At 40.4% G+C, this 27,787-nt stretch overlaps 1 protein-coding gene across 1 annotated transcript; it reads left to right on the top strand.

The window, feature by feature from the left end:
* TSPAN8 (tetraspanin 8) lies at positions 1–24,860 on the top strand. The gene is made up of 8 exons (XM_072146715.1): positions 1–147; positions 8,241–8,303; positions 9,127–9,258; positions 11,934–12,008; positions 12,500–12,595; positions 13,655–13,771; positions 17,515–17,598; positions 24,454–24,860. The coding sequence occupies exons 1-8, from the start codon at positions 88–90 to the stop codon at positions 24,505–24,507; spliced, it is 681 nt and encodes a 226-aa protein (XP_072002816.1). The 5' UTR covers positions 1–87; the 3' UTR covers positions 24,508–24,860.
* Positions 24,861–27,787: the final 2,927 nt, after the last annotated feature.

The following is a 27,787-nucleotide window of genomic DNA, read 5'->3' as shown; positions in this document are numbered from 1 at the left end:
GCTATTTGTATACCCTCCTTTTTATAGCACACCAGAGTCATTTTCTCAAATTCACTGTAAGACGCAGCTTCATCATAGCCAGTGAAAATGGCAGGAGTTAACAAATGTTTGAAGTACTCTATGTTCATCTTTAACTTTTTATTCTGGGTAAGTTACTGTTTACCAAACCATAACCTTTCTTTCTTTGCACAAGTATGTACACAATATACAGTAACATTATTTTTCTGTAGTGATTGTTCTGTATATAATGTGATGATGTTTGTTCTAATGAAAATCTCAGATTTCTATTGCATTTGCATAAAAATAATTGATGAATTTGCATTTAGACAATAAACTTCATCCTACTGTAAGTTAAGTTGTCCCAGACAGATAAAATCATTCTGGGTCTTGTTATCAATGTATACGCCAGAGATAATTTATATTTACTTTTATTTTTATTGGTTAACATACTCCCACTGTGTGTTGCATCTTATTGTACATAAAGGATATGTAGAACTAAACGGTAACAGGCAATTTGTTATTGGGACTGTACCTTAGGTTCTGCAGAGATAATTATTCTCTCTAATGCCAGGTGGGTGGTTCTTTGTTGGAGCAGACACCCTGCCATCACCCAAATCACAGTAGCGATTTTAATTTGCAAAATGGGTACTGATACTAATTGTATTGATTGTTAGGGAATAGTGGGCGCAACCATGCCTACATCAGTAGAAAGGCACATATAATAGGATGTATAGAGATCTTGAGATGGTAAAGTTCCTCTTTGCAATTTTTTTTGAGATTGTTCTATTCTCCACAAAATTTTCCTGTTTCATATATTTCTTAATTCCATTAGAGGCCAGGGGAGCACCGATTATACATGGATGCCCATTCATGGAAATTAGTAAAGTAAAAATACATTAAATGCATTTAGCAAGTAAAAAAGAAATATAAGTAAATACACCTTAAACATTTCACACACTTTATTTGTGCAGAAAGCAGAAGAAGATAAGCTTGGTAGATTTGTGAGTAAAATAACTTTAACTGCCTACATGGTACTGTCCATCAGTAGAAGGCAGGGCAACAGAAGCATAGCCATTGTACCCTACAGCAACGTTACTGCAGACTGCACTGACTGTCTCCCATTTCAAAACAGGTTGTATTGATCTTTTAAATGCCAAGTTCGCAACCAAATGGAAATCAGAGACCATTTTTATTTATTATGAAATAGGGATGAAAGTAGAGGAATGCTGAACATATGAACCATGTGTGTAGGAAGAGAGGGTTATCCGACCCAGGGCCGGCTCCTGGGCGCCAGTGCCTCAGTGGGCCCCTTTGCTATGCCTCCCAAATTTGAGTCAGAGAAAGAGACCTACGGCCAACTTTTGCCCCCTCCTGTTACCCCACCATATGTTTTTCATGTTACCATATGTTTGGCTGCTTTTAAAGCCTTTTTCTTCATTGATGGAAGCGTAAGTTGATGTGTACATTTTCACACCTGCTTACACTTCTAGCAATGAAAGAAAACGCTTTCTAGGCATCCAAGCGTTATGCATATGTCCAAAACACCGTGGGCCACATTTATCTAAAAGTACTAAGTTCAGTTTGCCTGTTGAGTGTGCAGGATACGGCATATTGTAGAATACTGCTGCATGCTCTTCATTAATCTGGCGCCCCCTGCACTTTTCGGGAAGCGTCACCAACCTTTTTTTGGTGCACTGTAAACATAGAGCGTGCAACGCAATTCTGTCGAGTTGCAGTTTTGACATTTAGACAGAAAACTGGCGCAAGCGCTTTAATAAATATGGGCCCATGTGTGAACATACATTCAGGGTTATTGTTTTAAAGGAGGGGGAGGGGGTCAACAGGAAGGGAAACATTGGAAAAGAGGTGGGACACGTGGCACACAGGTAAAATGGAAGGGAGCAGAAAGTGGGTAATAATTTACAAGAAAAAGATTGGCAGACATCAGCAGGGTGTAATGACACAAACCCTTTTAGACCATCCTGTACGAATGGACTACAAAAGTAAGAAGCTAGGCAATGGCATGTGAACCTTAACTGACTGTCAGGGGCAACACAGCAAAGGGTTAATTGAACACACAGCAGCTTGGCTCCTAACCATGCTGTCCTCCAAAGCCTCCCCACACAGGGTCACAGGGTCACCATACATTGCAGTAGACAGACATGACAGGTTCAGCACATGTTGCCTTTGTCTGCGTCCTGTCTTCCTCCATGCAATTGCTTATATTGCGGCTAGCCGACGCCCAAGCAATGCTGGTGGCTAGGGGGTTTGCATACCACTTACAGGAACCCGGGCAAACAATACACAGGCACTGATGATGCAGAAAGTGACTGCTCTCTGCATCATTATTATATCCTTGGGACACACGTCCCCCGCCTCCAGTGGGCCCTGCCAGCACAAGTGGGCCCTGACACTTGCCCGCGTATGCCTGGTGCTGGCCCTGATCTCATCTTAACCCCTTAACGCTCTGCGCCGTAGCTCTACGGCGCAGAGGTATAAGGGATGTATGAAGAGGGCTCACGGGCTGAGTCCTCTTCATACAGAGGTGGGGGTTTTTGCATTTTGCACAAAACCCCCACCGCTAATAACCGCGGTCGGTGCTTGCCGGCGGCGTTTAAAAGACGGCGGCGCGCGGGCGCCGCCATCTTTTTTCCGATCGCCACGCCCCCGAGCGTCATTGGGGGGCGGCGATCGGTTACCATGGTAGCCTCGGGTCTTCTTTTGACACGAGGCTACATGGTTTATGCAGGTTCGTTACAATGAGCCAGTGGCTCATTGTAATGTATGACCTGCAAAAATGTCATATATTGCAATACTGTAGTATTGCAGTATATAGTAGGAGCGATCTGACCATCTAGGGTTAATGTACCCTAGATGGTCTAAAAAATAGTGAAAAAAAAAAGAAAAAAAAAAGTTTAAAAAATAAAAAAAATTTATAAAATATTAAAAGTTCAAATCACCCCCCTTTCCCTAGAACGGATATAAAACATAACAAACAGTAAAAATCACAGACATATTAGGTATCGCCGCGTCCCAAAATGCCCGATCTATCAAAATATAAAAACGGTTACGGCCGGCGGTGACCTCCGAGGCGGGAAATGGCGCCCAAATGTCCGAAATGCGACTTTTACACCTTTTTACATAACATAAAAAACGAAATAAAAAATGATCAAAATGTCGCACAGACCTCAAAAGGGTAGCAATGAAAACGTCGCCTCATTTCGCAAAAAATGACCCCTCACACATCTCCGTGCGCCAAAGTATGAAAAAGTTATTCGCGTCAGAAGATGGCAAAAAATTTTTTTTCTTTTTTGTACACATTCGTTTAATTTTTGAAAATGTATTAAAACACAATAAAACCTATATAAATTTGGTATCACCGTGATCGCACCGAACCAAAGAATAAAGTAGGCATGTTATTTGGAGCGAAGAGTGAAAGTCGTAAAAACTGAGCCCACAAGAACGTGACGCACATGCGTTTTTTTTTCAATTTTTCCACATTTGGAATTTTTTTTCAGCTTCGCAGTACACGGCATGTTAAAATAAATAACATCACGGGAAAGCAAAATTTGTTACGCACAAAATAAGCCCTCACATAGGTCTGTACACGTAAAAATGAAAAAGTTATGGATTTTTGAAGTTAGAGAGCGAGAAATCTGCCGAAAAACCCTGCGTCCTTAAGGGGTTAAAGAAGATATACCATCAAAATCAAGCATGATAAACGAGGGATACTTACCCATATATCCCAGCAACATGACTGCGTTAATCTTCTTATATTTATTATCCATGGCTTCCTTCCTTAAAAAATCAACTTTTAACATTATGATAATCACCCGGAGGGGCTTCCATAGAACCTCAGATATGTCTTTGTTGTTACATTGAGCAGAACATGTCTTCCCTCTCCCTGCTGTCTCCTTCCTCCCTCTGCCTGTGAAATCTAGAAGCAGCAGGGGAGAGGGGAGACCTGCTCTGCTTATTGTAACAACAATTGAGAAGTAAATTTTAAAAGGAAGAAAGCCACAAATAAAATATATAAGAAGATTACCACATGCACAGTGCCTGGATCTATGAGTAAGTGCTCCTGGTTTATCATGTTTAAGTGTGCCATAAATGTGTTCCTCAGTAATTATCTTAGGATACATGACCAAAGTAATTTGTCCCCAAACTACAATAAACAATTTATGCCAGTAAAGATTAAGGCACAATCCTCAAAACTTTTAGATACTGTATTGACAGCAAAATATGTAAGAAGGCCACCATTAAATTACATACATTTTGATACACCTATTTTATGTCTATTCATTATGGGGATGATGTCTGCAGAATTTCATTGTCACATTCTGGGTGTTTAGAAGATTGCTCCTCAACCTTTACTGATATATAAAACAGAGCAGATACAATATTTAATTGCTTACTTTAGTTAAGGAATATAATTCATTAGATGAGATTCATTTATGAGATAGTTAATAAGATCTATGCGTTATGTGATAGGGTGGCACATGGGCATTCTGTTGTATCGTATATTAAATATCCCTACTGCCCTATCACACTTTTTTTTTGTATTTTCATTTAAAATCAAAAGCTCCAAGTCTGGGCTGATATAAAAAATGTTGAATTACAGGGCTGTGACAGATCGGTCTGTTATGCGGGAACAAGGAATCTTGTAGTAGTATATCCAGGAAATTCATGGAATTCAAATTGTGAAAGCTATATTGTATTGAATGTGTGTTACTAGATGGACACACCTGAAAACCAGGAGGCTTATCTGAAGTGCATGTAACGTAAAAGCTTTAATTACCTTACGACATGGGAACACCTGCAAACCACAGGTTTATCTGAAGTGTGGCAAAAGCTTTAATTACTTTTTATCAGTCAGTGTACAAAAGCAAACAAATGTCTTCAATTCATGAACTATATACAAATTACTGCCAATGTACTTTGGCCTTTCAAGGAGTGGCAGGCGTATATGTAAATCAACATTTGTCTTGTAAGACAATTCCTTTTTTACATGACCTTACAAGGATCTGAGAATTTACAATTTATGTGTCCTAATGTCAGACCCTAATCTGTCAGAGTAGGCATCTGGAAAATTAAGAGAGGGCCTTGATGTATCTGAAAACTACAATGCATGCCATTCTTTTCATTTGGCAGGCTGTAATAATTGGACTATGAGGAAATGCCAGGTACTTCCTGCACTGATATAAGCTTATCATGGGGAGTGTCAGCTTTTAAAAAAAAGGGTATGTCCAATTTGAGAACATATATCAGCTCACTAATAAAACCTGTTTGGTTTAGTGTATCAAATCACCCTAATAGGTTCTATTTAAGGCTATTCTGAACTAAAGTTTTTGGTAGTTACTGTACTAATAGATTCTCTGCAATAGAAACTATTGTTGCTATAGGGATATAGAGGCTGTGGACACATCAGGACCCTGTTGTTTGTGGGAGTCTAGAAAATTATATTTGCAAACTCTTTCCCGGTTTTCAATACTCAGATCCTCAAGTTACAATATTGCTATTAAATTTACACAATTTCAGTAGAAATGTTTTAGCTACATGCAAAATATATGTATTATGTTTTTCTTTTAAAAAGAATCAATTATCATACCATATTTAATTTTATTTATTAATTCTATGGTTCATAGTGCAGGGGTTAAGGAAACACTTGAAAGTACAACCAGGAAGCGCAATGTCTGAACCACCTTAAATGCACAACAAAGGTTACTCATCTTCATAGACTGTAAGCTCTTGTGAGCTGGGTCCTTACTCCTATTGTTCCATTTGACTGTTTGTACTCTGTAATGTAATATTATATTTGTATATGTCCTCTATGATTTTTAAAGCACTACAGAACTATATTACTTAAAATTACTCACAAATTCCTATGCATCCGGTATGTAATAGCCTAATCATGAGCACAACTTTTCTACAAAGCCACACAAAAAATCATTTAAGATATGACATTTTTCTACCAGGTGTCGGACATATGAGCTGGTTTACAATATGAACCAATACTGCAGTCTGTGTGGTTTTTAGGCCATCCGCACATGAATCTTTTGTTTTTCATGTAGACCTTGATGCAGATTTTTTTGTGTGGAAACCATGCAGATTTGAATCCAGATTTGTAAAATCTAATAACTGTGTAAGTTGTTTACCTCCAGTTACACACCTTAAAGAAGAAGATTGTACTGTACGATCAATAGCGTAGATGACATGGTCAACAGTAACATGCTATCACAAAGAAATGCTTGTCCTAATGTCCAATAAACTGTCACCTAGTTTGCAATAAAGACTTCTGAAAACTTAGTAATCCAAGTCATACGCATTGAAAACAAGCTTTTCTTAAATGGCCACATCGTAAAATACAGGTTATGCTTTGGCAAACACTTTGCTTTTATTATGGTTAATAAAACACACAATTTCCTACTTAGACTTGTAAGGTTATTGCTGCGATCTTATTTTGGCCTGTCATATCTATTTTTTTTACTCTACAGAACTAAATAACTTTTAGTTGCTGTGAAACCCAAAGTCTATTGAACAGCTGTCTCAAGTAACATTTTGTTGTTGGTTATATAGGTCATATTCAGGATATACAGAAATACAAGAACTCTATACTTCAAAACCTGTTGTGATTAAACCACATTCATGTGACCCAATTCACTGTAGACTAAGATCAAAAACAAGGTTTTCAGCTTTTGGTGAAGTGAAATAAATATGGGCATACAATGTGACATCTTGGGTTGCAACTGAGTTTTGGGTAGATTAAGATATAAGATGAGGTTCACTTGATTATGGAAGTAGATAAACTTGAATGGTTTCTTTGCTGGAGAGAGTGAGGGAGCAAAGTACTAGGCAGTATAATACAGACATGTTTACTACACACAGGTAATAAAATCGGTATCTGGTTAAGACAGACAATGATCAGTTCACTTTTATCACCTAAATATTTTTATGAGTTGAGGTATCTAAGCAACAAATAAACACTGGCAAACATAATAAGATGTGAATATAATATTGACATTTAGGGTGTGATGCCCTATTTGATTCCTTAAATAACCCCTTTCTTTCCATTTTTCTATGGTTATGAAGTTATGTGAGTTGTGTTCCTTTTTGAGGCTGTAACAGTATCTACTCTCCTGGAATATTTATTTGTGGAAATTAACACGAATTACTAATCAGTAATGTGACACCTTTTAATAGGTTGGTGCATTTTGGCATGTCCTAAAACATCACTTTCCAAAGAAGAAAGTTGAAAGGTATCGATCCTCCGTAAGATGGGGATCGCAAACTCTCGTAGTTGATTAAAACTTTCTTCTTTATTTAAAACCCATAAAAATGATCATACAGTCAATCAAACGCACTTTGAATCCAAGCAGGACTCTTCAACAGTTATAGTCACTGAAGATGTAGAATCCTGCTCGGATTTGAAACTATGAGCGTTTGGCGCTGTCCATCTTATAGAGCAGTGGTGGCAAACCTATGGCACGGGTGCCAGAGGCGACACTCTGAGCCCTTTCTGTGGGCACCCAGGCCATCACCCCAGAATGAAGTTCACCAGACAGAACCTGCCTGCAGAACCTTCCTACAATGATAGATGAATTTGCCCTCCTCCTTTTTTACTGTGTTGGTGTACTTGGGAGGCTGAAGGATTGAAAGTTGTCAATGAACAAGGAGAAATAAATTACTGCTTAAATTGCTGCGCTGGAACTTTGCAATAAATAAGTGGCTTTTGGTTGAAGTTTGGGCGCTCTAAAAGGTTCGCCATCACTGTTATAGAGGATCTAAACCTTTCATCTTCATTTCCTGGTGTGTCTGCCTGAGTCCCTCCGAATTTGCAGGCTCACAGGAATTATTCCATAAAGCTGTTGTTTTGAGTTGTACCGACAGTATAACTCACCAAGGTGAGCAAAAACAATAGCCTCACTTCCCAATCAATACTAAGAGAACTTACAGAAGTGGCATCCCTACATGTTCTTATTGTCTTGTCGATGAAGAAAGATGATATTAAGACCAGCTAAGTGTGTAAGTTGTAAAAGTAGCTCACTTTCGTTCTTCCATCTAGCTTGTTTTTCATGGTTTACAATTTGCAAGTTGGTGTGAACAATAAAAAAGTCCACCTTTTCTTTGAAAGACAAGCATAAAGTTGCATATATATTTGGTCATCCTGCATGCACATTTGTTATGAGTAATTTGCTGATTATCAATTTTATTCATGCTTTTTTTTTATTCTGCTTTTGCAGGTGTGTGGTTGTGTTATACTGGGAGTCTCCATATGGCTTCGTGTCAGTTCAGATGCTCAGCAAGTAAGTAAGATCTAAATAGATAATATAAAAATGATATTAAAAGAAACCATCAAAATCATATCAAACCTGGAACACTTACTCAGACTTATACAGACTCTGTGGCTATAGTAAATCTTCTTATTTTTTTTATCCATGACCACCTTCCTTCTAAAACAAACTTATACAATTATGCTAATGATCCTGAGGTGTTACCTTAGTCCCTATGTGATCTGGTTTTACAGACTCTTACATTGGCTCAGCTAGTCCTCCCGTCATACTACCAAGCGCAAACCCACCCCCCATTCAGAGTGAGCACCTCCTCCACCAACTACAGACAAGATAACCATGTCACAGCACACTAGTGGCTAGAGAATTTTTTTTACTAAATTGCTTCCCTATAAATAATGGAACCCTTTTCATATCTAGTTACAGGAAGTCATGAATGTATTATTGTATTCAGGCTTTCAAATGTTATTTGGCTTACACATACAGATTCTTTCACTTTAATGTCAAAATGCCAAACAGGGCATATAGGAGTCAGTCCTGTCATGGTACCAAAATTCTGGTACCAGCACAAATCGCTGGTGTTAACTGTTTAAAAGTCGCTCCAGCTGCACACGGTGCCATTTTGACTATGTGTTAACAGCGGGATATGGGAGTCTTTGAGCTGAACCCAGGACCAGTCCAGAATTTATAATGAAGTACGGGTTGGGTCTGTGGGACCCAAACCAGCAAAGTTTGGTATTCGAGTTCGCTCATCACTACTGCCCTGATAGGACACACTCTTATACCATGTATGTTACAATCAAAAGTATTTGTTCTGATAATTAACTGTTTTTTCTAGAAATTTAATATTGAAGGAAGTGGTGTGTTTACGGCAATTGATGTTATGATAGCTGTGGGTGCGATTATTATGGTACTTGGATTTTTTGGATGCTGTGGGGCTATCAAAGAAAGTCGTTGCCTCCTTCTTTTGGTATGTAATTATTTCATTGCATATACTGTACTGTCTATATTTATGTGTTCCATCTAGTGTCACCAAAACACAACACACTGCACATCAGTATGGAATAAAAACTACATACATATGAAGAGGCCACTAATTACTAAATTCCACCATGACCTATATGGCATATAAAGTGAAAATGTGCCCTTCCTTATTTTTCCTCTTGACTGGGCATGACCAGATAGATGTAATCCTATAGGTCAGTGATGGCAAATCTTTAAGAGACCCAGTGCCCAAACTGCAACCCCAAACCCTCATTTATCACGAGGTGCCAACCAAAAGTTAAAGCAGTAACTTATTGCTGCCTGTTCTTCAACAATCCTCTATCATACTGGCCTCCTGTGGACACCAACACAGTAGAAAGAAGGAGGGAAAATTTGCATCATTGTAGCTTTCTTTCCAGTGTCCCTCTGTACAAAGAGAATCATGGGGCCAGCAGGAGGTCCTCCAAAGATAATTCGGTCCTGTCTACACATTCTCCCTCTTCCTACATTCCCAACTATCCAAGTAAGTCACTTTAAAATATCACTGAAAGCAGCATCTTTGCTTCCAAGTTGCTTGGACCTGCAGGAAAATTCTTTGAGTCCTGTCAGGTGTGCTAGGGCACTGGCCCTGGTGCTCACAGAAAGGGATCGGAGTGCCACCTCCGGCACCCGTGTCATAGGTTTGCCATCACTGCTATAGGTCATTCTATATGGGACAGTGAGTGACCCCTGGTGGCTGTGTTAAAAATGTGTATCTGTTAGCTATATATTAACATCTAGCAATATTTTAATGAATTGATTTTATTAGAAATGCATCTGTTTATGAAGATTTATTTCTCAAGATAGAGTGGTCTCCAGCCCCATAAGTTATAAAGGGATACAATGAAAGCAGGAGGTTCCATCTACTGTGTAGTGGCCATAAAAGGGTAATGCTGTTTAGCACTTTTTAAAGCAAACTGGATCTAAGCTGGAGTATCCTGAGATAAATGCTACACAGTGGGTGAAGTTCTATTTCTTAAAAACAGAATGGATCTGAAAATGGTCGACACCCATTAATTTAAGTCACAATAAACTTTCTTATGAAATTGCCTATTGTTGCATGTCCCCCTGCCATCAAACAACTCCATCCCCACTTTTCTTTATTTTTACAGTATAATGACATGATTTGTTGACTATTGGAAGTGTATGGACTGACACTTGCCTCCTATCTTAGGCTACATTCACAGTATGTGTGCCCGCCGTACCGTAGCACAGAGGGCACACGGCGGTGCCCGGTAGAGAAGGAGGGCGTGAGTGCTGCTGACCCCCGCCCCTTTCTATAGTGATATATGGTGCACGGCACTGTATTTCGGGAAAGATACGGAACGGTATGGTGCCGCACGTGTGCTGCCCCTTACCACTCCCGTACGGTGCCATGAGCCCATTGCCATCTATGGGGGACGTATATACGGCATATATGCGTCGGCCATGTATATATCCCCCATACGGCTGTGTGAATGCAGCCTTAGAGCAACTTTTTATATTTATTATGAGTATAAATTCAACACATGTACTAAATGGTAAAAACTTAGGCTCTCTTTAACTGTTGCCATGGACTTTAACTATACTACACTTTCCAGCAATGCACAAAATACTCAAAAGAGTATAGGCTCACATGTATTAAAAAAAATCAATCTACAAGTATGAGTCATATAATATTATTCCAGCACTCACTTCACTATATAAAAATGCTCATAAATAAAGCTGTAAAATGTCATATCACAGAGTAATAAGACAAAAAATATGTTATAAAGTGCTGTTCTTAAAATGTTTATAGACTAGACATGAAAGTGATTTTTTACTTGGCCTACCTTGAGCATTTTCATCTGAAACCACATTCCAAGAAAATTTCAAAGTATAAAAACAAAAACGCAGTTCCAAAAACTACAACTAACTTTGATGCAAATCTATGTAGGTTCTAAGAAAAGAGCTGTGTAATGTTGCTGCAGGGGAATGGTTAGGATGGATTTGAAGGACAAACAAGGAAGATTAAAACCCCTTTCCCAGCCGTTGCTACCCAATTAGTAGGTGACAACTGGCCAACGTTCCCTTTCTGCGAAAAAGTGAAAACGCGTAGACAAAAACACAATAATGCAAAAAGAGAAGTGTCGACAAAATGCAGGGCAAAACCAAGAAGACAGATGCTGCACAGAACTGGTAGGTAAATGAATAGTAAAGGATTCCAAAATACAGAAGTCAAGTTAAACATTAGCTATTGGGCAGGGAGATAATAGCATGCAAACCTTTGTATGGTTTTGGAATTATTTTGTAAACAGAATGATAAGTCTGCCCCAATGCATCAATCCTGGATTTGACTACAAATGACCAGCAAGTTTAGTTGTAACCAAATTACAGCTAAAGCCTGCACCTGTTCATTGCTTGGGGCAATATACCCATGATGGAGACTCCACATACACATTGGTAGATTTAATACCTAACCTTCCTGAGGTTAATAAAAAGGACTGGAATTTATTTAAAGCTACAGAGAATATTTAAGGGATGGGAATAGTCAAGAAAAATAAATAAACAATAAAAAGGCAGTCATTTGTCTATCCAGTCTGTGATACTTCTTTTATCTGTGTTTTTCTTTCTCTAAATTTTAAATCTTTTGTCTCCATGTAGTTCTTCATTGGGTTGTTCTTGATCCTCGCACTTCAAATAACAGCTGGGATTTTGGGGGTTGTATATAAACCACAGGTATGTAAAATATTGTATATCCACCTGACTACTGCACAACACAACCCCATTTATAAGGAAAGAAATCACACTTATTAAACCTGTCAGGGCACACCTGTGATAGAAAAACCATTTCAGGTGACTACCTCTTGAAGCTCATCAAGAGAATGCCAAGAGTGTACAAAGCAATAATCAAAGCAAAAGGTGACTACTTTGAAGAACCTAAAATATAAAACATAATTTCAGTTGTTTCACACTTTTTTGTTAAGTATATAATTCCACATGTGTTTATTCATAAATTTGATGCCTTCAGTGTGAATCAACAATTTTTATAGTCATGAAAATATAGAAAACTCTTTGAATGTGAAGGTGTATCCATGATTTTGATCTGTACTATATATATATATATATACAGAGTGCATATATATACACATATATATATATATGTATATTGCTAACTCTAAAAGGAAGCCATATTATTTGCACTGAGCACTTTTGTTTTTCTTTTCAAGTTGGAAGCTAAAATTAATCAAACCCTTTTTGAGCTTGTACCATTAGAAGATAAACCTGCGGACTTAAAACAAGCATTAGATCAAATCCAAGAACAGGTAAGTACTAGGAGTTTTTGTATGCACTTTTTGATGCTCTTCTATATATTGTATATGTGTTCATTGTAAATGTACAGCAGAATAGTCTGCTCTATTCTGGGATGTGCTGGGTTCTGGTGGGTATCCCGTATAAGAGAACCAACAATATGCTGTGGCTTACATTTTGATTAAAAACTAAAACAATGTTGTATAGCAGAAAAAAATTGACAGAATTTGTTTTATTTCCCTTTAGATATCTTTTTTAACTTTTAGTATTATAAACCAAGGATATCGGTTTTCTTTTACCGGTGTGGGCTATCTAACAGTCCAGATTTATAGCTTGAATGTTATTAGAAAAGTGTAAAATGTTTCAATTTAGACCAAAATAGAGCATGCCGTAAGTTTATTTGGGAGCAGAGATGATCCTTGTAGAAATTCTGACATGTAAGTGTTGTGCTTAGTCTGTACTAATACCAATAAGAAAACTGACTAAAACCTATTGGCCCGCAGTTCGTCTGTGTAGTGTACAGAGTGCATCATTTTTTTTTTAGGTGCACCTTTAACAGGGGCCATGCGACACACAGTTCTTCCGGACTTTGCATGATAAATGTGTTGCACAGTCAGACTGAGCACTGAAACGCCCATTTCAGTGTAGAAATTTGTGTTTTGTCGGGTATAGTGCAGTGTGCGCCATAAATGTGTCTCGGACACTTCATAAATACATGTGCATGCGGTTTGCACAGAAAGGAATGTGCAAAGTCAGGCAGAAAACTGCCGCATGGGCTTTAATATATCTATTACATAAATCATTTTCTCACATGAATTCTGTCTACAATTCACATGTTTGATTTTATACAGGGATCTTCTGCTCTTGTGGAAAAACCCACAACACTGTTTTTATTGATTTATCAAAAGTGTCTAAGAGCAAAACGTGTAGTTGTTCATGGCAACGTGTTGTTCATGTGGAAATCTGACACAACTCAGATGTAAAATGGATAGCAGGATAGCTCAATGTAAGAAAGCTACACACTTCTACTGATATAAGATCAGATGAAATATTTCTACCATTTTATTTCATAGAGCAAATGCTGCGGTATTGTTAAAGGCTATCAGGACTGGGGAAGCAATATCCCAAAATCATGTCAATGCTCTATATCGATTGATCCTGATACATGTGGTGGTCGTTACTATAAGCAGGTAAGAACATTTTTTTCTCACTGGTGGATGTGACGTGACCCAACTGCACAATAATCTATGAAATTCTAGTTCAATGGAAAGAATTTGATAAAGACAGAACAGTACTTTTTTTTCACTGTCCCTTTTTCCCAGTATAGATAATTTAGCCAATATTGCTTTATATAGTTATTTCTATCTGAATATTCACAAGACTCTTCTCTTCAGTTGGGTCCTGGAGACCCCCTGAGAATTACAAGCCTCTCTGTTCATCATCTTACATAAAATGCTTCCTGTTTAAGAAGACTGCATGTACTGTACCAGAGAGGATCGTCTGGAGAAATGGGGGGACACATACCACTATCACAGCTGCTGCAGAGCATTAGACAGGTCCCTGATAGTAAACAGCATTCTGTAGGTCAAAAGTTATCCCAGCCAAAACAATTAGTTCAAACACTATTAGAATAAAAACAGATCATCTTTATTAACCCCTTTTCATTTTTACGTTTCTATCTTTTGCTCCCCTCCTTCAAAAATAACTATTCTATGGCTGTATGAGGGCTTGTTTCTGTGAAGCAAATTGTACTTCCTAGTGACTGTATTTAATATTCCATGTCATGCACTGAGAAGTGAGAAAAAAATTCCAAATGCCTTGAAATTGATGAAAAACTACATTTGTGACATTTTCTTGTGGGCACTGTGCAATCCACATGACAACTCCCCATTATTCTTGTGTCTGCACCAGATTAATAAAGGGTTTTAGTTTTCTGGCTCTCCTACGACTAGCTCGAAAAAGGGGCGTGGTCACCAAAAAGGTCTGTGCGCCAGAAATACTGCTAACCCAACAGAATTTTGTCCTAACTTTCTGGCGTAAAGTAAGCCAACTGATAGGAGGTGCAGAATACTAATAGGAGAAGCAGAGTATGACTAGACAGTCTTATACTGCACCAGATTTATTATACAGCACCAGACATAGACCCCAGAATAGCTGCTATTGCTGCAACAGTGTTAGTTAGCCCAAGATACTTCACTTACAAGTCCCGAGTCACTTAGTTTGGCATACAACTGTAAACCTGTCATCCTGTAGTAAGAGGATATCAATATTTTAGTATACTTATATATACTTATATGACAATGTTTGGTTATTTTCACATGTCTGTCACCAGCTTTTGAGATATTTAAACTATTGATAGCTTCCCATATAACTGTATAAGCTAATGCCCCACCCATTTTTTACCTTAAAAAAATCAGTTTTTGATCTTACCTGGCATTTGGCAGAATGGGAGCAAGTAAAAGGGGATGGTTCTTTGTCCTCCAGTGAGCTGGCAAAGGACGCAAACCCACTTTGCCCCTCCCTGTGGCATAGGTGCAACAATTCAGTAGGAGACTTGGATGAAATTGGAGGAGAGGAGGAGTATCTAGGAGCTAGGATGTGAGGGTGCAGTTCGAGGAAAAAGGACCACTCCCTCTGACTCGTTCTTCATTCTGACAAGCTGCCAGGTATGATTAAAAAGTGATTTAATGCTTATAGAAAGAACTGATTTTTTTAGGTGGACAGTGGACATTAGTTTATACAGTGCTATGGGAACCTGTCAAAAGGTTAAATAGCTCAAAGGTGGTGACAATTTTTTTCCCTTTAAAGGCAATCTACCTTCCGTTTTCCAAAAAACAACTTTTAAAATTTGCAAATGTGCCAGGGTATGTCACCATAGCATTGTGTAGCTGTGCAGGTTATTACACATTCCCTAGGAGTGGTTCAGAGATAATACCCCCAGGGTATACCAATTAAGCCACACAAAAAAAATTATTTGAGCTGTTAAATGATTTGAAAGTAGCTTACCACCAAATAGAGCATTGCTCTCCAGTGCCAACCAAAGAGATTGTAGGCCCAGGTAGGAGGCCAAGTGATTTTCAGGGTAGCAGGACCTAGTCACTCAAATATTCCTATTGCCAAGCAAGATAATAGTAAAATATATTTGGTAGAGCTATACCAGACATACTCTGGGATTCTGCATCTTTGGAAACTGGAGCTTAGAGAGGGAGGATCGATAAATAAAGGCGATAATTAGAGAGTACAGGGAGCTGAAGAAAGTGTGCAGGACAAATGTGTTGGAGGACATAGAGGCACTTATGCTGGGCAACCAATATGATTAATTTAATTTTAAATGGGACTAACAAGGGAAGAGAAGACCACAATTTAAATTTGTCATTAAAAAGTGTTGGTAGGGGGTCAACATTTGTAGATAAATTTTTCATCAAGAACACAGCTAGATAAAGAAAAATATTACTGACATTTACAAGAGCAAAACATGTGAATACGATGGGTTTCGCTCTGTAGGGAAATACTGGGTCAGCTAGGAACAGGAGAAGGTCGTCCCCATACAATGCAAGACAGTTCTCTCCTATAAAGATAGTAATTCCTCTATAAATGGGGTCCAACCATAGCTGAAGAGCTAAAGTCGAGTGCAAATAGAGAGAAAAATATGTGTTGGCCATTAAGAGGTATCACAGCTCTAGAAAGGACATATAGTATAAAGACCCTATAAAAGACTAACCAAAGCCAAATTGGACAAATACAGACAATGGGGGTCATTTACTAAGGGCCTGATTCGCGTTTTCCCGACGTGTTACCCGAATATTTCCGTTTTGCACCGATTTCCCCTGAATTGCATTGGATTTTGGCGCACACGATGGGATTGTGGCGTATCGGCGCTGGCATGCACGCAACGTAAATCGGGGGGCGTGGCCGAACGAAAACCCGACAGATTAAAAAAACCTGCCGCATTTTTAAAAAAAAGTGTTGCGAAACTTGCACTTACCTTCACTAGGAATAGGCCGGTGAACTTGAGTGCATTTTGGTGGACTTTAGCGCAGCAGCGCCACCTGGTGGACGTCGGAGGAACTAACTTAGTGAATCCCGGCCGGACCCGAATCCACTGCAGAGAACGCGCTGCTGGATCGCGAATGGACCGGGTAAGTAAATCTGCCCCAATAAGTCAATAAGTAAGGACACTCATTTGATTTAAGGGCCTTAGCCTCATCCAGCTGATCTGTAGCAAGATCTGTGCCCTTCTCAAGTTGTCTGCAGACAAATCAGCAAAATAATCATCAAGGTTTTAGGTAGTTTTATCATAGCCAGATCTATATAATGATCGATAAGTAAATGTGCAGATGATGTCTGCAATATATATATATCTGAATGACACCCTCATTGATCTTTAAAACCCCCTGGCATTATTATCATGAATCTAATGTTTAAGGAGACTGATTGATTAGTTGACCAGCTCAAAGTAGAGGAAGGAAGAGGCACCATGTTGGTCAGACCGTGTCTTAAGACACTCTTAAGCCACCAAGGAATTCTGGGTTGTGTGCATGGCTGGCGACTAGCGGAGCCCTTGGCTTTTGTCCATATATGATTGCAGTTCTTTCTCCACAGGGTTAGCGATGAAAGCCTGGTTTTGGATGTTAATTAAATTAAAAAAGTTTGGGAATTAGTATTAAAAAGGCTATGTGAAACTGTCATTAAATAAAAATGTGAAATCCTGATGACAGGTGCCTTTTAAAAATTTTATTGGTTGAAGGAGGGCTTAGATAAGAGAAATAGGAACACTGCACATATCACATTGCCTAAATCATGCAGCGAGTGATGCTTGTTTATTAACTTTGTAATTTTGATGGTAGATTTCCTGGAAGTAGAATGTATTACTATCATTACTTTTTTATGGCCAATTGCCATTCATTTGTTGAATTTCTTTTTTTCCCAACAGACCTGTTCTTCAGTGTTTGTTGACTACTACAAAAAACATCTTGTAATCATAATAGGAATTGCGTTTGGTTTGGCTGCAGTAGAGGTAATGTTTTTAAATTCAAATTGTTTAAATGTCACATCATTTGTTTTCAGTTTTCTTCAGTGTGCCAGAAGTTCATCATTAGTAATACTGTAGATTTGTCACAAATAAATGTAACTTTTAATTGGGGCCCTATATAGCAAAACCCATGTTGCCACTCACAACCTGCACACTGTACTTCAGAATATAAATATATTCTACACAAATACATACACATTTGCTGTTAGGATTGGGTACACAAAAGACAGGGGAGTGTGTGCCCTGAGCTTGCCCCAGCCTCTGTCCCTTCCTATAGCCCCCCCACGCTAAACCGTGGGGCGACTACTTGAAGACTCGGAATACACTGGATAAGTGTGGGAAGGGAATTACAAACAGACTGACAAACATAAAACACAAAAGAATAGTAAACTAGCCGGAGTCACAACGGGAGGGTACGTCAATAGCAAAATCAGTAGGCAAAGAGTCAATGTCACAAAAAACTAGCCGAGGTAACAACAATACAGATACAGAGCAATACAACCTAGTGCAGCAAGCAAGTGGAGAAGAGATTTCAAACACTGGCTCAGGTTACAAGTGAAGCTGCAATTTATGCAGCCAGAACTCCACCTCCAGAACCTGATAGGAGCTGGACAGCATCTGGTAATTAACCCCTAACGGTGCAACAACAGGCACCAAGCAGAGGTAAAATGTCCCAGCCACTCCTAGACAGCGCGAGATCTTAGCAGCCGCTGCTCAGGACGAGAGGTGGAGTTTGCACGGACACGCGCCGGGGTTCGGAGAACGCTGCTGGCACCACCAGAAGTCCCAGCATTCTCCCTAGCGAACCTGACAGTACCCCTCCCCTGACGGGGGGCCTTCGGACCCCTAGATCTTAAAGATGGCTTCTGAGGGTAGGTCTGATGAAACAACCTGAGTAACCGTGGAGCATGAACATCTCTAGCCGGAACCCAAGACCTATCCTCAGGACCAAAACCTTTCCAATGGACCAGGTACTGCAGGGAGTTACCTACCCATCTGGAATTCACAATTTTTTCTACCTCAAATTCCAGATTCCCCTCCACAATAGATGGAGAAGGAGGGTCAGAAAGAGGCAAAACAGGCTCAACATAGCGCTTCAGAAGACTCTTATGGAAGGTGTTATGGACCCGCCACCCTGCTGGAAGTGTAATCTTGAAGGAAACCGGGTTAACAATATGCGTAACAACAAACGGACCCACAAACCTGGGCGCAAACTTCAAAGAGGGGACCTTCAATTTAAGGTTTTTCGTGGATAACCACACTTTATCCGCCACCCCAAACGTATCGGAGTTGGTGCGTCTTTTTTCAGTTTGTTGGACCATAGAACTTTGTGCCCTCTGAATATTCCCCTGAACTTGTGACCAGAGTGAGCGCAACTTGGATGTAATAGCTTCTGCTCGAGGAATATTAGAGACAGGCACAGATGAAAAAGAGAAACGAGGATGAAAACCATAATTGCAGAAAAACGGAGATACCTGTGTGGACGAACTACAGTGATTATTAATAGCAAATTCTGCCAACGGAAGGAATTTCACCCACTGGTCCTGACTGTCCGAGACAAAGAGTCGCAGATATTGAATCATCTCCTGATTCATTCTCTCGGACTGACCATTAGACTCAGGGTGAAACGCCGACGAGAACGACAGATTAACTTCCAGTCTAGAACAAAATGCTCGCCAAAATTTGGAAACAAATTGTACGCCCCTATCTGACACAATATCATCTGGTATGCCATGGAGGCGTACAATATTCTGTATAAACAATTCAGCTAATTCTTCAGCTGAAGGTAACTTTTTTAATGGAACAAAGTGTCCCATTTTAGAGAAACGGTCCACTACTACCCAAACCACTGTACAGCCTTGAGACGCTGGCAGATCAGTGACAAAGTCCATAGACACTTTAGACCATGGCCTGGTGGGAACTGGAAGCGGAAGAAGAGGCCCCTCAGGACGTCTCCTGGGAGTCTTTCCTCGCGCACAGACCTGACAGGCTTGGACAAATGCGTGCACATCCTTAGTCATGTGAGGCCACCAGTAACTTCTCTTCAAGAGATCCAAGGTACTCCGCATTCCCGGATGACCTGCCAACACCGAGCAATGCGTCTCCTCCAACACTCTCAAACGACAAGCAAGAGGAACAAATAATTTGCCTTCCGGAAGGTCTTTAGGTGCAGATCTTTGTCCTGCTAAAATTTGAGAGGAGAGGTGGGAGGAGACAGCTGCCAGCACAACCCCTGGAGACAAAATATTACTGTCAGTAGCCTCTGGAAGCTCAGGAGTCCCGAAGCTACGGGACAAGGCATCAGCCTTCACATTTTTTGACCCAGGTCGGTAGGTGACCACAAAATTGAAGCGAGAGAAAAACAAGGCCCACCTAGCCTGACGTGAGTTCAAGCGTTTAGCAGTATCCAAATATACTAAGTTCTTATGATCCGTGAGCACAGTGATCGGATGAAGAGCTCCCTCCAAAAAGTGTCGCCAGACTTCAAATGCCCACTTAATGGCAAGGAGCTCTCGATTACCAATATCATAATTCCTCTCACAAGAGGAAAACTTTCTAGAAAAATATGCACAGGGCCTAAGTCTGGTGAGAGTGGAGGAGCCCTGAGACAACACTGCACCAACTCCTACCTCGGAGGCATCCACCTCCACAACAAACGGTAGAGAGAGATCAGGTTGAACCAAGACTGGGGCTGACGAGAATGCCGCTTTTAAAGTTTCAAACGCGGAGCAAGCGGCAGGGGACCAATTGTTCGGATCAGCACCCTTACGGGTTAGATCCGTGAGGGGTTTGGCGATCACGGAAAAGTTCTTTATAAAGTTCCGATAATAGTTAGCGAAACCTAAAAAACGTTGTAGAGCCTTAAGATTGGTAGGCCGAACCCAGTCCGTAAGCGCCTGAACCTTACTCGGATCCATCTGTACATCAGAGGGAGTCACTACATAACCTAAGAAGGAAACCTTCTGGACGCAGAAAACACACTTTTCCAGTTTAGCGAAGAGGTGGTTTTTGCGCAACCTGGTAAGTACTTGGCGGAGGTGTTGCTGGTGAGAAACCATATCAGGAGAGAAAATCAAAATATCGTCTAGATAAACCACCATAAACACACCGATGTAATCATGAAAAATGGAGTTCATAAACCCTTGAAAAACTGCTGGGGCATTACTCAACCCAAAGGGCATAACCAGATATTCAAAGTGTCCCAAAGGTGTATTAAATGCGGTTTTCCACTCATCCCCTTCCCGGATCCGAATCAGGTTATAAGCCCCTCTGAGATCTAATTTAGAGAAAACTTGGGCCCCAGAAACCTGATTTAAGAGATCCGGGATCAAGGGGAGAGGACCTGAGTTTTTTACCGTTATCTTGTTTAATTCTCGATAATCAATACACGGCCGTAAACCACCATCTTTTTTCTCAACAAAAAAGAACCCGGCCCCAGTGGGCGACTCAGAGGGACGGATATGTCCGATTGCCAAACTCTCATCAATATAACTCTTCAGTGCCTCCCGTTCAGGTACTGACAGGTTATATATACGACCCTTAGGCAATCTAGCATCAGGAAGAAGGTCAATTTTACAATCAAACTCCCTGTGAGGAGGAAGGACTTGGGATAAGGGTTTTGAAAACACATCTGAGTAATCAGAGAGAAAACCTGGAAGACTCTGATCTTCCGCCACTACTGTACATAATGAAACTCTGGACAGGTGATCCTTACAGTGAGGACCCCAATGAACCAGCTCCAGAGTTTCCCAATTAATTACCGGATTATGGATCCGGAGCCAGGGTAGACCAAGAATTACATTTTCAGACAAGTTTTCCATAACTAGGAAAGAACACCATTCTTCATGCATAGCTCCTACCATAAGCTTTATCTGCGGGGTTCGGAATTTAATCAACCCTGCCTGTAGAGGGGTCAAATCCGCACCCGACATCTGGATAGGAGTGGACAATGGAATCAATGACATGCGAAACTGAGAGACAAAATTATAATCAATTAAATTAGACGCAGCACCTGAATCCAAAAAGGCGCAACCAGTGCAGGAAACAGACTGAAACTTAACCGTACAAGGTAAATACATTCTAGACACAATTGGGAGTACCTGAGCTCCTAAGCAGTCCCCCCGACTACTGCTTAGGAGCGGAAGTTTTCCTGCTGCTGCCTCTTGGAACAGGTGTTGACCTGATGATCAGGACTTCCACAGTAGAAACAAAGATGACGCCTCATTCGATGTTGCTTCCGCTGTGCAGGAGAGATGCTATCCAGCTCCATGGGTTCCAATTCTGGACTACCCGGAGACAGATTGGCCGCTGGCTGACAGTCAGAGAACACCCGAGGTGATCGCCTGGATCTTAGGCGACGATCAACCCGGATGACCAGAGTCATAGCATCAACTAATGTCTGAGGCTCGGCATAAGCTAAGACTAAGTCCTGTACTCGGTCTGACAGTCCGGACATAAATTGGTCTTTTAGGGCTCAGTCATTCCATTGCGAGTCAGTCACATACTGTCTGAACTGGGCACAATAATCTTCTGCTGTCCGTTTTCCCTGACACAGAGATCTAAGGTGGGAAACTGCAAGTGCTCGGCGGTCAGGTTCGTCATAAATCTGGCCTAAAGCAGAAAAAAAAGCGTCAAGAGAAGAACGGGATGGAGAGTCAGGTGGGAGTGAAAAAGCCCAATTTTGCGGATCCCCACGCAACAGGGAAATGACCACGCCCACCATTTGAATCTCTGTGCCCGATGAACGAGGGCGTAAAGAAAAGTAAAGTTTACAGCCCTCCCGAAATGAAAAAATTTTTTTACGGTCACCAAAAAACACGTCAGGAAGAGGAACCTTAGGTTCAGGCGTGGGTGGCAGTGGGTCCTGCGGTGATGTCTGCTGTGGAACCTGCATAGATTCCTGAATTTGGAGACGGGAAGCTAGATCCTGAACAAGCTGAGTTAGGGTCTGGACCTGAGCGACCACAGCTGACAAAGGCTCCATGGGAGGAGAGAATGTAGCAGGGCGGATACAGGATGCAGACCTGTGAGTGACCAGTGTTTCTGTTAGGATTGGGTACACAAAAGACAGGGGAGTGTGTGCCCTGAGCTTGCCCCAGCCTCTGTCCCTTCCTATAGCCCCCCCACGCTAAACCGTGGGGCGACTACTTGAAGACTCGGAATACACTGGATAAGTGTGGGAAGGGAATTACAAACAGACTGACAAACATAAAACACAAAAGAATAGTAAACTAGCCGGAGTCACAACGGGAGGGTACGTCAATAGCAAAATCAGTAGGCAAAGAGTCAATGTCACAAAAAACTAGCCGAGGTAACAACAATACAGATACAGAGCAATACAACCTAGTGCAGCAAGCAAGTGGAGAAGAGATTTCAAACACTGGCTCAGGTTACAAGTGAAGCTGCAATTTATGCAGCCAGAACTCCACCTCCAGAACCTGATAGGAGCTGGACAGCATCTGGGAATTAACCCCTAACGGTGCAACAACAGGCACCAAGCAGAGGTAAAAAGTCCCAGCCACTCCTAGACAGCGCGAGATCTTAGCAGCCGCTGCTCAGGACGAGAGGTGGAGTCTGCACGGACACGCGCCGGGGTTCGGAGAACGCTGCTGGCACCACCAGAAGTCCCAGCATTCTCCCTAGCGAACCTGACATTTGCATTGTATATTGGTGCACAAATATATATATATATATATATATATATATATATATATATATACATACTCCCACCCTATGTATGATACTCACATACCTGTAAAGTACTGCAAATATATAAACAATGAATATATCACTGACATAAATATATAACAGCAATGAATATAACCACAGACATAAATGTATATCATCAGGGAATGTACTAGACATAACTATAAAAAATTGTACTGCACACCAGGAATAAAAGGACATCACCTACTATTTAAATAAGTTGCAGCTGCTGTCTGCTATCTGTCTTCGTAGTGGTCGCCTCCTCACAGATGACAATACTTCTTCATCTGGTACAGAACTTTATGATGACTTCTCTAGGCTAAATCTCTCTGCTGCTCCCCTAAAAATAAAACAGTCAATCACAATAGAGTATCACCTGGATAATAAAATGTCCTAATTTATCTTTGGCTCCCAATAATGTTTATACAGCAACAACAGACCCTCATTAATTTATATACAGTACTAGCACACCCTCATTAATATTAAGCACAACAGTACCCACATTAATTAAAATGAAGCACAACAACCCCAGTTAGAGTGTAAGAGTAGCATTCACATAATTAGACAAATAGCAGCATAGAGCATATCAGTCCCTTATCAGTCTACATAATCCCCCTTATTTATATAATAAAGCAGCTAACTTTCACTAATTAAATCAATTAATACAGAATTCAATACCCCCCTTTATTAAATAAAATATAATTTATTATTACATTTGATATTCAGCACCAACTTTAATAAACTTAAGAATGGAGCTGTTGAACTTTACATCCATTAATAAGGGCGCTGCTGTGTAATACATTAATTTATTGGAGGGTCTGTTGAAATTTATATTCAGCAGCCTCTTATACTGACAGAAGAAAGAAGGGAAAACTAAGTTTAATAAAATATATTACAAAATTTGCTATAATCACCCAAACTATTCATTTAGGAACTTAAAAAAAGTTTCAAAGGTTTGGTTATACTTTAGGCATGATGAAATAATTCAACTACAATGATGCAATGTCACAATCAAAATAATGGGAACACCATATAATGGGAATACAATATATACCAAAGGTACCAGGCACAATATACATTTTTATACATGCATGTACATTAATATTTTTATAACTTTTTTCCATTACTTTACAGCTCTTTGGCCTTGGTTTTTCTATGACCTTGTATTGTCAGATAGGAAAGAAATAAAGAGACCTGGATTACATCAAGCATACTCAAAACAGAGGCTCACCTCAATATGCCAGAAATTGCTGTAGGCAAAAGCACTTCTTTTTCTTCCCATAATTGTTTAATGTAATATGCTACAAAGCAGATAGTGTATATAATGTTGTAATGTATCTGTACTAAACACACATCTGTGCACAATATCTAGCTAGCAATTTATCAAACAGCATATATTTTTTAGGAACTTTATATGTTTGCCTCCTGTTTTTCTTTATTGTACTGAAAATCAATAAATGTTTTTTTTTCATAAGTTAGTACCTGTAAAAAATATTGGATTCCATAGTTTTTTTCTATAATTAAATGTTTCTAGAAATGTATGTGGACTGCTTAATGGTTGTTCATTTTATCAATAATTGCTAAACAACTAAAATGAATGAAAACTCTAAAAGATGGTCTTGAGAAAAAATATGACTATTTGCTTGTTACATAAAACTAAATACATTTTGTATAACAAAAATGATACACAATGATTGTACTATTTAGTCTAAAGATCATATATTACTAAATGGAATCCAGTTTGTCTCTATGATATAATCTACTTATTGTGGTAAATATAGCAGGGAGTCATATGCTAGGTTTCCATGTTCATCCTACTCAAAACAACCCCTTATTATTTCTAGCTGTAATACAACACGAGTATCTGGCTTCATTGAATAATTTTCACACCTGGGCAGAGGAGCGGGAAGCAAGAGAGTTATGAAGTTATTGTATGTCCTAGCTCTCTGGCTCTCAGTCTGATCTGGAGCCCTCGGAAGAGGTGATGAGCTGAGTTGATGGGTCATATTTGGTTTCCAAATGAACTGGAAGTCCAGTTGGATCTGATGGAGCGAGAATCATAGTTGTATGATATTCCACAGATATTTCACAGAGTCCCAAGTTTGTGGGACTCCAGTGATTGAACCCAGATCAGAGTGTCACTATACCCTCCCAGTTGGTCGGGCATGTCTAACATAGCCCTTAAAACCCCTGGAGCCATTCTTCTCTTGGGGAGAATATGCCACACATTGCAAAAAAAGAAAGAACAACTTTTAACTGACCACCTACTCATTTCCCACTGGCGCAGTACAACATCTGGTAACTAGCTTCCTGTTGACTTGTTTAGACTTGCTGTACTTCACTTGCATCTTGCGCAACAGCCCCCACCGAGGCCATCGGTGGCTGTAGACATCAGGGGCCTAGAATAACCGAGTGGCTTACTTATGCAGCCTTGGGTGCGTTATGGTCACGGTGCTTGGTATTGGGACCAGAGGACAGGCCTACAGCCTGGCAGGTCTCCAGTAGGAGGTGTGTGCAAGAATTATGGAGGAAAAGGCTGATGAAGAAGGTTTCTCCCAGGAGCAATCCCTGAGGTGTATGTAGGAGTCCGTGGATGATGGAAGATGGGGATCCCATGATGATGAAGCAGCGGAATCTAGGAATTACATGCAGGCACTTTGTACAAATCAACTTACAGTTTTTTATTCAACTTTGAACAGCAGGAAACAGCCAAACAGTAGCAGCAGATTAAGCAAGCTGGAAAGTTGATGGAGATAGCTGGTCTGCAGGAAGGTTGCTCTAAGCCTGGTAGTAACTTCAGGCTGATCTGGTAAAGATGGAGTCGAGTCCGGATGGTGGACCTCTTCTCCGGAGGCCTTGTCTCCCTACTTGCACTGGCTGCTAGGCAGTGGCCTGAGGCACCTCTGCTTCCTGGTAGTGTCTCTGGATGGCAGCTCTGCAGGAGCGGTACACTGGACCTGCTTCTTACTCTGCTGACTAGACCATGGGGTCTGGTTCTCTCTGAAGACCATGAGGTCTGACCCTTATGCTCCCACCCACCAGGGGTTTTTATACTCCCTTGGTCAGGTGGTAGCACTCTCCAACCGGCTTCCAGCTTTCTTTACAATATTACTTTACAATATATGGCATGCTTATCTCTTGCCTTACCAAGCAGTGGCTTCAAGCTGCAATTACTAAGTTTACCTAGCAGTAGCTTCTGGATGAGTTGCGTAGGCTGACAGATCCTGACAAGGAGAGGGCGCTATTTGCAACAATCACCTTGCCTATATGTTGGCAGGGGTGTTGCACTTCTCTATCCACTGTACGTATATATTGTGTGTGTTGTGTTTTTCTAGTGTGCCCATAATATAATTTAAGATGGTTTGTTCTTTTATCTCGTGTTCTCTGTTTAATAAATACACAGGTACTGGGTTCTGGCCCAATATGACTCTGTTACATTCGGGGGTTATATATATATCACAAGAGGTTTGTGACAGTACTAATGGCTGATTGAGCATTATTTCATTGAGGTGATTGAAAAGGGCATCTCAGTCTTTCAGGGTTGTTGGAAAGTTTGGTGCTGGAAGTTGTATGGGCCACTCTCTCTCACTTCCTTGGGTCTCTCTCAATTCATGTGTTCAGGGGGTGTCAAAAAATCACAGCTATTAGACCTTACATACCCCTAGGGTTGCAGAACACCACACTTATGTTATATATTTTTTATTCAAATTAAAATGTAAAAATGTTTGTAACGTAAAAAAAAAAAAGTATTTTTGGTACTTTGAGGCGTACGTTGTATTCATCTATGATGTACATTCACTTCTGCAAACTTAGTAGTAGTAACCTTTCCACTGGTTACTCTAAGAAAATAAAGTAGTGGATGTTGGTATGTGTCAGTATAAGATCTCAGTTCTCAAAGGAAAACATATACATTTGCTGGTAGATGGTGATACGAAAGGTCAATAAAAGTGTCAGTATAGTAGGACAACAGCTGGAAAGGTAATAGATGGTGTGTATATTCCTTTCAGGTTACTTACCTGTGGTAAAGGGTTAATGCACTGACCAGAGACTGCACAGCCCTAATTACCAAGTGCAGCAGGTAAAAGGGGTTTTAACCCAGAGCTGCATATTGGGCTGGAGCACTGTGTGAGACACATTGCTCTGGAAGGCTTGCCAGTAGAGATGAGCGAGCACTAAAATGCTCGGGTACTCGTTATTCGAGACAAACTTTTCCCGATGCTCGAGTGCTCGTCTCGAATAACAAGCCCCATTGAAGTCAATGGGAGACTCGAGCATTTTTCAAGGGGACCAAGGCTCTGCACAGGGAAGCTTGGCCAAACACCTGGGAACCTCAGAAAAGGATGGAAACACCACGGAAATGGACAGGAAACAGCAGGGGCAGCATGCATGGATGCCTCTGAGGCTGCTTAATCGCACCATTATGCCAAAATTATGGGCAACAGCATGGCCATGACAGAGTGACAGAATG

The sequence above is a fragment of the Engystomops pustulosus genome, chromosome 4, assembly GCF_040894005.1.
Source record: "Engystomops pustulosus chromosome 4, aEngPut4.maternal, whole genome shotgun sequence".
Lineage (NCBI taxonomy): Eukaryota > Metazoa > Chordata > Amphibia > Anura > Leptodactylidae > Engystomops > Engystomops pustulosus.
This window is presented reverse-complemented; position numbering and strand designations above follow the sequence as displayed.